The sequence below is a fragment of the Passer montanus genome, unplaced genomic scaffold, assembly GCF_014805655.1.
Source record: "Passer montanus isolate IOZ18808 unplaced genomic scaffold, ASM1480565v1 scaffold34, whole genome shotgun sequence".
Lineage (NCBI taxonomy): Eukaryota > Metazoa > Chordata > Aves > Passeriformes > Passeridae > Passer > Passer montanus.
The window spans coordinates 7,508,967-7,522,222 of record NW_024368152.1 but is presented as its reverse complement, the minus strand read 5'-3'; the positions used below and the strand labels follow the sequence as shown (position 1 = coordinate 7,522,222).

The 13,256-nt window shown below is 35.6% G+C and overlaps 1 protein-coding gene across 5 annotated transcripts in view; it reads right to left on the bottom strand.

The window, feature by feature from the left end:
- The window catches only part of ASAP2 (ArfGAP with SH3 domain, ankyrin repeat and PH domain 2), an 84,203-nt gene that overhangs the window by 24,641 nt on the left and 46,306 nt on the right, over positions 1-13,256 (bottom strand). For 3 of the 5 annotated variants that reach the window (XM_039715672.1, XM_039715673.1, XM_039715675.1), the window contains exons 8-13: positions 12,163-12,238; positions 11,590-11,676; positions 9,900-9,908; positions 6,266-6,369; positions 6,087-6,156; positions 1,083-1,170 (exon numbers count right to left, since the gene is read on the bottom strand). In XM_039715672.1, coding sequence (XP_039571606.1) covers positions 1,083-1,170; positions 6,087-6,156; positions 6,266-6,369; positions 9,900-9,908; positions 11,590-11,676; positions 12,163-12,238 — 434 coding nt within the window. The remainder of the gene's footprint in view (positions 1-1,082; positions 1,171-6,086; positions 6,157-6,265; positions 6,370-9,899; positions 9,909-11,589; positions 11,677-12,162; positions 12,239-13,256) is intronic. The other 2 variants (XM_039715674.1, XM_039715676.1) reach the window with 1 other exon arrangement.

Here is a 13,256-nt window from a genome sequence, read left to right as displayed (position 1 = left end):
AAAGTTTGAAAAATATTCAGGCTAAAAGGTATTAAAAGATAGCTTCAAGCATGGAAAATATTAAGACAGTGAAGATATATGAAAGAACAGAAAGGAAAGTGCCCCATTAAGAGATTTTTATCTTGCCATGATACAGCAATTTCCATTTTGTAAAGAACAAGGAATTTTTTTTAACTCTACAGTAAAGCAAAGTGAAAAAGTAATCTGGACAAGGCTAAGAGGCCAATTATGCCTTTTCAAGTGTGTGGTAACATTGCAATAAGCTGATACTGGGGAAAACATGACACGGTCATCAACAAAGAAACAAAGTGCAAAAGCAAGCAGGGAAGCCCAGTTACTTGAGCAGAAATGAATTAGCTCTATGTTTCACACAAACATTTGAGTCTATTCACATAAGCAGCACAGCTTACATTTATAAGTGCAGAAGAACTCTATGCTTCAATAAAGGAAAAAATGAGGAATACATTTGTATTCTTCTCCCCAGCTAATTTGTGATACATATTTCAGTAAAATATCTTAGTTAGAAAACAAAGGAAACATTCTAGTACACAATTTCATATCATCCCATTCTGATCCAAAAATTATTCTGTTTTTGTGTGTTTAACATGCAGATTTTTTATCTCACCTTTCTATTATGAGATAAGAAAACCAAAAAATGGTTTCCGTATTTTCTTCACAGTTGCATAGCAACCACCAGACTTAAATTTAAAAAAGTTTAACAAGCACCTTTTGATCTTGTGCAAAGGTTTTAACTTTTCACGATGATGAGCTAAGACATTTTTAGTATGAAGAGTGATGTCATAGCAAAAAATAGTTACTGTGCTGTAAGACAGCAAAAAAATTAAATAGAAAAAAGAAGTGAAGACAGCTTTTAAATACAAGTGGTTTTCCAAAGAAACAAGCACAGTTAGTTGCATTATGTTAAAATAACTGAAAGGTCAAATTGTCATAGGAAGGGCATTTTATAATGGGAAGCATTCTACAGTGGCAAAAATGTTCTAGTGGATTACTGACACATCTACAGAAATAATGTGAAATTCTGCTATGAGCTGCAAGTAAAAAGACCTGAATAACAAACCTACGTGATATGAGGTCAAAACACTTTTTCTCCTCTGGGTTTGTTTTCACTTGGCAGGTTAACAGATTGAGCTTTGCTGGAGGTCGGTTAGCCTATTTGAAGATAAAACACACACATTTTAGTACACCCCCACTGACTGAAAGCTGCAGGTTGAAAGCACACCATCATGTCTCACTGGTCAAAAAGACCTGACAAATGGCTGTTAAATTTTTAAGGTCCCCAGGTTTTCATTCATGTTTTCTTCCACATAACGGTTCATAAGCTACTTTTATTTGATAATTTTGTTTACTGGTAACTGAATTTTGAAAGAAAGAAGGGTGTCTCTTTAATTACCACTAACGAGGAACACTTACCTGAAGGAACTGGGTACAAAAAAGAGACAAGCTCATCCTTATATTTAATCCCCTAACACTCAGACATTTAGTTTTAAAAAATTACTTGTTTAGTTTTTAACAATTAATTATTTTGACTTCTGCTAATGCCTTTAAGGGGTCCCCAAATAACCAGTTAAGAATAAATGCTGAATTTTTAAATCAGTAAAGGGAACTAAGTGAAGGAAAATAAGTTTTCACAGAGAAGTCTTGCAGCAAACATATATAAAAGTAAACTGAGCTAGCTGATTACTAAAAAATCTAGTGAAATAATGTATATTTTATAATGACATATATTTTCTAGTCAAGTTCCTCTGAGCTACTTCAGTTCCTTTTTGAACAGAAAGTGAGTGTTCTACTAAGAGTAAGATTCACAAGGAACCTGGATTTTTGAAGACTCAAAAAGGCTACAAAGACTTTTCAAACAGCACCTCTACACTCTTCTTTCCCTTAGCCTACCTGTGCTACAGACCTGGGGTAGGACCTAGAAAGACTTGTTTGCAACCTTGACTTGAGGAATGGCTTTCACTTCCTACAACTGATAACTAGTTTCACTATTCTTTTAGAATAATTAAATCAGAAAGCAGATTTAACCAGTCAACTTTTTCTCTAGACAATAATATCTAAAACATAATTAAACCATCATTAAACCATTAGGAAACACCTATTACATGGATAGAAATATTCACAAACTTGTTACCACACTTATTGTTGCATTCTAACAATATTTATAGAAGTTGCTAAAATAAGATTTAAATATCTAAACAAATCTCTTACCAAATGAAGCTGTACTATCACATAATGTTATTAATTTGCAATGAAGCATAAGAAATGTAGATATTCTCAAAATATAATCTAAATTTATTGATGAAAACATTTAATTCAAAAAAACAAGGGACAACAAGTCAAAATACTACCGATTCCCTTGAAACATTGTGATAAAACAATATAGCTGGCCAAAAAAGAACAGTATCATTATATCTGCAGAATCAGTTAAAAAAAAATCAAAACCATGGACAAACATAAGAAATGAAACAATCATGTATTTTTCCAAAAAGAACAGTATCATTATATCTGCAGAATCAGTTAAAAATAATCAAAACCATGGACAAACATAAGAAAGGAAACAATCATGTATTTTTTTCCTGTTAGGGAAAAAAAAAAAAGCATGGTGTCCTTGAAAAATAGTAGGCTCATGCTTTGCCCAGCATAAGCAGCAGACAAAACAAAGTCAAGCAAGCTTTGAAACAATAAATGTGCAGGTCGCTTGCTGGGCAATGTAAAACAAATTATACCCAAGAGAGGTTTTGGAGGCAGCAAGATGACATTTTATTGACAATTCCATTGTATTCTCTGCCTAATAAATAGCTTTTCAAATTCCAGCCTTCCTTTTAGTAGTAAAAGTGCATACAGTTTTAATTATTCAGTTATAAATTATATATAAATATAATAAAATATTTCTAAATTATTAATTATATAGACACTGGGCAACTCATATATACCTTTCTCACAGGCTCTATCAGAATGTAAAAATGCAATTCATGTTTAAGAGAAAATCCCCTCGCCCCAAGACTTTGGATCTGAAGTGCGTTTGGGACCTAATTAGTTTTCTCTAACTCATGAAATATGAAGCTGTAAATGAATGCAGTAAAATGCTTTAGAGGGGTCTGAAGGAGCAATACCCACAGGACTTGTCCCTCGGGACAGGAGAATGCAGCAGAAGAACTCAGTATCACAATCTGGCAACCCAAAGAAATGGCTGCAACAATAACAACATATCCTGGGCAAATATGCTGATCTTGGAATCCATACATATTCTTGAGCTTTTATCTGAAAAACTCCTAACCTGAAGTCAGCATTAACAAGGGTATTAAAAACCCTCTGCATGTGGCTGATAGCATCTCATTCATGCTTCCATCCTGCAGCTAACAGTTTTTCCCCAGCAGCCTCCCCGGCCTGTGCCCACTGCTTGTGGAAAACACACTTTCACCACATGGCAGGCACTGCCTGGGGAGAAGTTGAAGCTTAAAGACAAAAAACTGTTCTAGCCACAAACAGAAGTGTAGGCATCAAAAAGTTAGGCCTCCGAGACAATACAGGAGACATAGAGCTGATTTTACAAAAGGCATGAGCAAATATGTCCACTAACAGACTGAGTGGCTGTTTTCATCATGCATTTCTCCTGGATATCAGTGATCAGCTTCAAAATAAAAAGATGAAATCTGATTGTTTTGCCTTCAGATTGTCCTTTTAATCATCATGGTAAGGTTTTCAGCAGTAAAGAAAGACCAACAAAAAAAGTTTTGATAAGGAGCCTCTTATATGCTTTCGTTTGCAAACAACCAGCAAAACTTCTTTAAACACAAATCCAGCTTTGAGGAGTCTGATATTTCTGAAATCTTTTTGCCTTGGGACTTCTTGATCTGCAAAGGACTTAGGAATTCCTAATTACATGTTTCAATCTTCTTCTATCATTGTTTTTTCATCCACGTACATGAAATGTACAAGTGCTGATTTCTTTGAAGGTTTTAGTTGTCTAAAACTACAACTTCTGCAGGTATTCTAATGCAGGCAGGCACATACAGGGTAACAGCTGGGTGACTGACAGAGAACCAAACATATTCTCTCCATGCATCAGGAGAGCACTTGACAGGCCAGTTTATGCACCTGCAATTGTTTGAAGATAGCTGTTCCAGGGACTGACAAAGTAGTCCCTCATAAAGAGAGGCTACCTAACCAAAGAAGCCAAATCCATCAAGAACACTTAGACCTTAAAGGAGAAGTATTTACAAATTTGTATTTGATACAAATACAGAAAGCAAAACTGACAACTGAATCTCCGATATTCTGATGGGATGAGAGAACAATATATCATATTTCAGAGACCAGGAGATATCAACCCTGAGAAGCTTGGAAATTCTCAGAAGACATTCAAAGCAGCCTAGAAAAATTTTAACAAAAATTACTTCTACCTGTTTTAGTGCCTGTGAAACAACAATTAATTTTTACATAAAGCTGTCATCAATATATAAGGGGGAAGTGAGCAAATAAGTGAAAATACCTTTTAGGAGTATATTTTGAAACAAAAAGGGATTTTTCTAATGTTGTAATATAAAAACATTATAGACCAAACCTGTGAAATGCACCTATCTAAATTCACATGTGAATATTTCCCTTAGCAACTGATTTCCAGCTACGGCTGCACTGATTCCAGTGGGAATGTACTGCTTCTAAAAACGTTAGACCATCTGGTAGACAGCTTATAAAAAGAGAGGGAAAGAATCTTGATAGACTCAGTAACTGTACTTGCAAGTGAAAGTTTTCAAATTCTGCTCCACAAGTGGATTTTGTAGCCTCTGCCAGCTCTGAGCTCCCCCAGTGACATTCCTACTGGTACCAGTACAGCATGTCAAACATCAGGCACAATCACAGCACATGGAGACACCAGCATCTCTGCCAAAGACACTCTCCTACACACCCAAATGAGAAGAGGCATAAACAAGTGGACAATTCCAAAGCCATAGTAAGGACTCTGCTTTGCAGGCCTGACTTTACACTCCTCCTTAACTCCTGATTATCAATTCTGAAGGCAGCAGCTTGTGCTTAGATGCACAAATGAGAGATTGATTCATTTTTGCTGCCAGGGTCAACTTGTAGTCATAGCAACAGGCATAACAGGATGAAGAACAGAACAGTTCATAACAGGAACAAGAAACAAGACTGTTTATTAGACCAAGAATGGGAAATACTGACACTGAGTTATTTTTTGCCTCAAGAAACTTTTTTAAAACTTTTGAGAAAACAATATCAAAAATGTTATAGGAAAGCACAACCAAGTTGAAGGCAAAGTGCAAAAAGTCCAAACCATGAAAGCATAAAGTTTTAAAATTTTAACAAATAGTTAGTAGCCATAGTTAATGTGTTCAAATATTGGTAGCAGTAATAAACAGGAATTTGTAATTCTCTATTTCTTGTCATTCTGGTAGAAGTTGTTTTCAGACTTGATTTTCCCCAACAGCTACTCCAAAGACCCTAAGGAGCTAACAGACTACCATACAGCAGCAAATCTGGGGGAGAAAAGCAATTCAGCATTCAGCAATTAAGCAATTCAGCATAAACTCTGTTTATCTTGCAAATATAAAAAGTTGTTTAACTCATATCTAAAAAATGGCATCATGCCCAACCATACCTTAAGAAAAAAAACCCCAAAAAACCAAAAAACAAACAAATATAAAAAACCCCACAAAAAAACCCAAAACAAAACAAAAACCAAAACAAAAACCAACCAAAAAAAAAAACCAAAAAAAACCACAAAAACAAAAAAAAACCAACAACAACAAAAAAAGTTTGAATTTGTATTTTTAGATAGCCTGGTAAAATATGAACATTTACAAGAACTGAGTCACTAAATAAGCCTTTTTTTCCCATTAACAGTCATGAACATTAAAATAGCTGTATTTTTAGATATTGTGTGTGTCTTGATATATTTCTAAAAGGCTGCCTTAAAAAATATATCTCTCATATTCAAAACACTGTATCAGGAATCTAGCTAATTCCAAACCATAAATATAGACCAGCATAGCTTGCCTTTCTGTATTAGCAACCATGTACATAAAATACTGTAAACAAATACTTACTGTACCATGGGAAATTGTAAGAAAACCATTTTTAACTGAGCACTTCCTTTTCTGCCACACTTTTCTGATTCTAGTTAAAGGAAAAAAAAGAAAGGTGACAGTTTTAAATACATTTTGTATTATATTTCTTAAGCTCTTAGGACCTAATATTTCTCCCAGCAAACTGCAGCAGTACTTACCCATCACTTTTCTTGTACAGACTGCCACTCCGCTCAGTGCCATGCTCCTTGTTTCCCTGAGGCTGATGTAAACTGTAAGCTGTACTCTGACGAATCTGAGAATCCTGAAATAATCAACAGCAATTTGTGATGCACTCCACACTTTCAACCAAACTACTTCCCCATTAATGAGTTTCAGAGCTTTTCCTTCCTGCTTTAATTCAACAGGCCAAATGAAGCAAAATTTTGCTCCTCCATGAGAGTGAAGAAGATCCATTTATTTTTTCAGAGGGCACAAAAAACATTTAAGAAGTATCCATTATCAGCACTTGCCAAAATCTTTTTACTTGCTTTTATTTATATTTACTCTTGGCCTTAATATATAGGGGTTTTAACCCAAAACTTAACTGAGCAGTGGCCTTTCCAACTCATGTAAACACAGCAAGGTACAAACACTAAAGACTGTTATTACCTGCAATTGCTAGTGCACTCTTCCACTGAAAAGATAATTACATACATCAATATGAAGAAGTGATTTTCTTTGTGGAAACTGAGTCAAGTTATTGTCTGAAAAGCAGAAGAATCCTCCTGGAAACATAGTTCAGGAGTCATACAGGAAAACTGAAAATTTATTTCCAAAAAATAATAATTTAAAGCAAAATATCTGGAAGAAAGTAAAATTCTGAGACACAAAGAGACAAGGACCCTTCTCACTGCTCTCAGAACTACCCAGAGGCAGGACCCATTGCTATAAGAGTCCAACTTCTTCAAAAATAAGAACCTGAAAATGAGCAATCTGATGTGTCACACCATATTAACAGCAGTAACATGACAAAACGGACTTTTAAATGCACACAGTATCAGTGACTATTACTTATTTTTTTATTTTTTTTCTACTGTCATTGCTCTATGGACATAATTACTCTTGTGCTATATATGGCATCTAATACAAGTAGAGTAAGGAAAAAAACCACAAAGGAGCTCACTAATATGACTGTGAGCTATTCTAAACATGATGGTAGAGACAGAGCTCCCACCTACACCTCTGTTCAGAGTACTTAGGCCTCCACACCTCCAAGCTTCAGGACTTCAGGCTCATCCTGAATACACTACAGGAGCTCAGTGGTCCTGAGAGCCATGAGCTGTGCACTGCACAGGCTGCAGCACTCCTTGGTGCTCCTTTTCAACAGAAGCAACCTGTGACCTCTCCCTGCCTTTCAGCAGGTGAGCCAGGAAGCCATACCAGGTACCTACAACATCATCTGAGCCTTTTAAAGGCCCTAAAGAACTGCCACTTAGCTGTCTGTGCCTGACAAGGCATCTCTTTAGATTTAAGCCAGTCTGTTTATCATTCCTTTCTAGTCTGTTTACATAGAATTATTTGGTTTTGCACTCTGCACAACATAAAGCCACAACAACATTTTAAAACTATTCCTGTCACTCATTAAAAACCGCTGCACACATACATTTACTGACTTTTGAAGAAAATCTGATTTGACACTGCCTATTGTGCCCTACCAATGCCTTGATCTCTGCCTTCCATTAGCCAGTAAAGGAACTCCATTCACAGGATTAGAGGCCTGACAGGAAATTAATTTCAGTTCTCCCCATCCTCAATTATGTAAAGATTACTGATGACCTTCAACACCTGCTCATAGTACCATTCCCATTAGTCTGTGCTGCTATGTTTTGTGCATTATTTTCTGCCTCATTTCAGCTACCTCCCTTCATCTGTTTATGCTCAGCTGCTGTGTTTGGCCAAACTGGCAAACCAATAATACAAGCTTCCTGCCTCATTTCAGCAGGAGAGGAAGCTGCAGCAGCTGACGTGTATTTCCACACATTCATGACTGTGAACAGTATCTAAAAAATTTAATACTATTTCGTCAAAAAATCTTAAGGACAAACATATTGTCCATTTTAAATTCTCAGTTCAGGCCATGTCCAGATCAATACTGTCCAATGTGATTGCCAAATGATGGCTTTCCACAGCTGTCTGACATGAAGTTCATGATTTTCATCCAGCTCCTAAGACACAGTAACCACCCCACAAATCACCACCACAATTAACATCCTTCCTTTCAGCATGCCTTTTCCATAAGCAGGCACTCCAAGGATCTTCCCTTATTTCTGGCTTGCATACTACACAAACCAGAGATAGAAATCACAGATAACAGGGACAGACCCAACAGCCTCACTGGAGGAGCAGAAACAATGTACATTACCTACGGGAGGAAATGGATCACTGCAGGCTAGAGGACACACACCTAGTGCAGAGTATTGTCATTTTAAGTATATCTTGAACATAACAAAATCAGAACAGGCTGAAGTACACAAGCCTAAGGAACTGAACTTTGACCACTTTATCAACTTGGAAATGTAAATAGGTGTATAGAAAGAAGTGAGTCATTTAAAATTTGCAGCATGTTCTTAGTGAATCACTTCACTGACCATAGAAAGAATTTCAAACCTTTCTCCCAAAGTCTATGAAGATATACTGGCTTTTAAGTCAAGCTGAACAGCAGAGCTAAAACTGAAAGAAATGTGAAAACAGTATTCTCTAAAGATGGTCTGTGACTACTGATAAGAGATATTCTGAGATCCTATTTGTCAGCTCCACCACATGAACATAACACAACTTTTCATACAAGGTGCTTCAACCTATACACAATAAATTATGGCCAGCCATTCCACAGCTCCCATGGAGCAGCATTTTTAGACTGTTTAGACATTTCTGTGTGTAAAGCTGCCAAAAAAACCTCTTACAGCTCTCCCAGAGCCTGAGCATCTCTGACATTTGCAGGATCATTGCCAGGAGGATGTTCCAGAGATCCATCCCTTATCTATCCCTATTACAGCCCCACAGAGTCTCCAAAAGATATATCTATCCCCTGCAGGCAGCTTCTCCTACAGCAAAACTACCATAATTTTTGTCAAGAAACACAACATTTATCCTATTTTGCAGTGATCTAAATAGATTATAGGTTCTAACAAAGAAGCAGAAATGAATCTAAACACTACAGTCACAGGAGGTGACCTTACTCAAGGTCATGGGAACAAGAACAGTTAAGGCAATACATCTCTAAGGTTGACTCTGAAACTTGCAGAACTTCTACATTTGAAAAATAAAAGTTTAAAAATTAAAAATTATGAAGGTGTACACAAAATTACATTTAAAAATAAAGTTTCAATACAAACCAGGTTTAAGGAAGTTGTGTGCAGGAAGAAACTATGCATATAGGCATGACAAAAAGAGGGTTCACTAAGAGTGCTTGTGTGTGTTAAATTTTTTAAACATAACAGGAAGAATGTTTGTCAACATTCTTTCATTTCATATATGAAGTCCATTCTAATTAAAAATACATACAGCTTCAAAATCTTGCAAGAACATCAAATCAAGTAACTGGATTTAATTTCCAAAAGAAAGTACAAAGGAAATCACCAATTTGTCTTACAACAATTTTCTTTCTCAAGAAGAGTGATAAATTTTTTGCTAATATTTTTCTTTTTTTCTTTTTGGTAATAAAATACACCAAAGAGAAGAAAGAATCAGTCTTTTCATGCCAACAGACAAAAGCTTAGAGGAAAAATCCAGTTTCTTGAAATCTGAATGGAAATCATGCCACTATTTTCATTAAAACATAGTAACACTTACTCTCCTAGACTTCGGTCACAAAATGTAAATGCATTTCAGGAAGGAAAAAGAAATCAGTTATAGTAAAGAAAATTACAGTGCAACAAGAATAACATTAGTTGGTTGTACAGTAAATTATATAAGAACTCTTTGGCATCCCACTGGAACTCTTTGGAATCCCACTGATTAATTGATGTTTTCAAAAAGCTTTAAAAATAATTACAATAATTCTCATGCTCTGCAGGTAAGCATCTATATCTGAATTTGAAGAATTAATAAATAATAGCATAAAGCACTTTTATACTCGCATTTTTAAATGTCACAAACTCAGTAGAAATAACAAATGTATGTGTATTATTAATTTTTGAGTATGTGAAAAAATGTGTACTTGTCACATCTTCCATATATATTTAATATCAGTATCACTGATAGACATTCCCAGCAACCATGAAAGCCACAGACCCAACTAAAAGAGGACACCTGCTAACACACCCTAAAGAGCAAAGGCTCCTTCTTGGGAGTGGACAATCAATGGCTAACCCAAAGCAGTCACCACTTCCACGAGGTTCCCTAGGGTCTCATTCTACCAAGCTCAAATTTGGAAGTTTTTGGCAAATCAGTGAGTCCTGAATGCCAGGCAGAATCTAAGGAAGTGCCTGCTGCTCTTGTGGGACTTTGTACAATGGTCATTATCACAAACTTCCCAAGGTAACAAAGTGAGGAGCATTCGAGACTGTTCCAAATGCCTGTATGCAAGTCACAGAATCACATGGACTGGGTTGGGAGTGGCCTCTGAAGATCATCAAGTCCAACCCTCAGCTGTGGGCAAGAACACCTTTCACTAGATTACATTGCTCCACAACCATCATCTGTCACCAGTAAGAGCGAGGAGTCACCAGAACTTTTATGGGAAGATCAAAGCAAGACCGGAAAAGATCAAGGAAGTCTGAGCTGTGTAGACTAAACTATTTCATTGTAATCCCTCTCAGAAAGAATCTGAAGAGTGGGGGGTGGTCATTCATCACTTACTCATGGCCCAGCAGCCACACAAAGGAAGCTGGCTGGCATTTGTTTATATGAAGAGGAGGAATTAGCAATCTGAAACAAAAGTAGACCCAGTATTTAGGATTACATTATACAAAAGATGCTTACTTCCAGATCAGAGTTTGAGACTACTCTAGAATTCATTAAATCTAATGGCAATCACAATTGGATCTCAAAAAATACTTATTGGATTGCCAAACTGACCCAGCTCTTGCACATCTGAACACTGGCATTTTGCAGCTAAGTACCAAACTTGATTGCCATTTTTTGCAGATGATGACAGAGGTGTTTTGGCATTTGAAGTTCAGTTTTACATAACCATTATACAGTTTGGAGTAATATTGTGAGACAAGGTTCAATATTGTCTTCTTGATACTGCCCAAGTTCTTTCATTCTCAGTTTGAGCAACAGTGCAACATCTGAAATATTTTACAACACTGGTAATGAAAAGAAATTCTTTTTCAGTAAGTCACATTTTTAGTGGGCATTTGTTTTTTTTAAAAATGCCTTTGTCAAAAACATTCAACATCAGCCTCAAAACAAAAATGAATTAACAAAAGGAATTAAATGTCTGATAACAGTTAAAATAATTTTATCTTGAATATTAACATTACATTACAAGTAATTAAAATAGGTATTCCAAAGTTAAACCACCCAATATACTCACCTCTTTCTGATCAACTTGGAGTGCTGATTTTAAAATATCTCTGAGCTGTGTTAATTGTCTTCGTTCCTCATCTTGTGCTTGTTTAATCTTGAATAAAGAAAAACACAGGTTAAAAATAACACTTTTTTAACTTTCAATGCAAATTTGCTACTTAATTGGTTCATTTTTTGAGAAATATTCAGTGAGAATAAAAGCAAAAAGAAAAGACAATGCGATCAGTTTATTTTCCCTTGTATTTTCAGAAAACTTGATAATGGTTAGGATATTGCTGGGTTAAGGCTTTGATATTGCCTCACAATGCTCTTGCTTCCTTGTGTTCCATTCGAAACCACATGTTATTTTCCACTTGATAAACACTTTTGAGCAAAGCTTTTTTCCTAACATTTTACACAGTGGGGTCCTGAATTGAAACTAAGACTTCTGAATGTCATATTAAAACAAGACTTTACCAACAATCTACTCTAAACCTTAAATGCTGACTATTAAAGCAGTCAGACAACCTGAAACAAAATGATAATTCTTCTACTTAAAAAAACTAAATTTACCACACAAACGTGAGATGTTGCTACTCACTGTATAAAGATCTGTCGAGAGCGTCTCAATTGAAGGTTTGAGACTTTCAACTGCTTTTAACCCATCCTGAAAGAAACTTAAAAAGAAAAGCAAAAAGCCAGCTGTTATGAAATCTTACTTTGAATTTTCTGCTTAAAAAGTTGCCATAGTAAGACATGCATATTATTATACCATAGCATAAACTTCAAAATAGTAAACTTTTTAAAAATTAATCTTTGACTGATTCACCTCTTTATTTCCATCACAGCTTATTCTAACATGCAAAATCCCCAATTAGATTCAGAACTGCCAGAATCCACTGCCACATAAATTTTCCTCATTCTCACCTCAAATACAAGTTCTCATCACAGTTTGTGAAGGCCCAGAACAAGAAAGATTCACTTGCAGAACAGCAAAAGCTCCATATAAAATAATTGTGATTTCTTGAAGCCACATAATTTTATGTCTGATGCAATCTTTTTACTAAAGGAAAACCCCTCTGTTTCCCAATCATTAATTATGCTCTATAAGCAAGCTTATAGAATATGCTACATCTTTCTGCAGTACATGCATTTTGAATTGGCAGAGTAATGCTGCCTATGCCAAGTATTCCAGTTCTTTAAAAAAAAATTATTAAAAAATAAATTTTAAGAAATCACAGTTACATGCATAGTTGTTTAAATATTGCTGCACTGTTCACAACATAAAATATTTTCACTCTGGGAAGCAGTCATGAAAGTGACAATGCAACACAGCACTTACGTTGGTAAAATTGTATTAAAGGGACAGAGCAGATTAATGACACACTACAAGTGAAACTGATTTTAAAAGCAACACAAGTATTAAGGAAAAAACTCATAGATGCATGGTATTTTAAGATGATAAAAACTTAACTGATTTCAACAGGTTAGCTAGCAGTGGCTCTTTCAAGTTTATAGCTGTGACTTCATTGCTACATGACAGATTTGTAACACTATCATAATAAAAGCACATAATTCTAATGAGAACTCTGTGTTTTACTACTGGGTCCTCCTCCAATAAACTAGAAAAAGAGTTACTCTTTCAATATAGTTTTATTCCACTGCTTATGCAACTTATTTTTCTTGAGCACATAA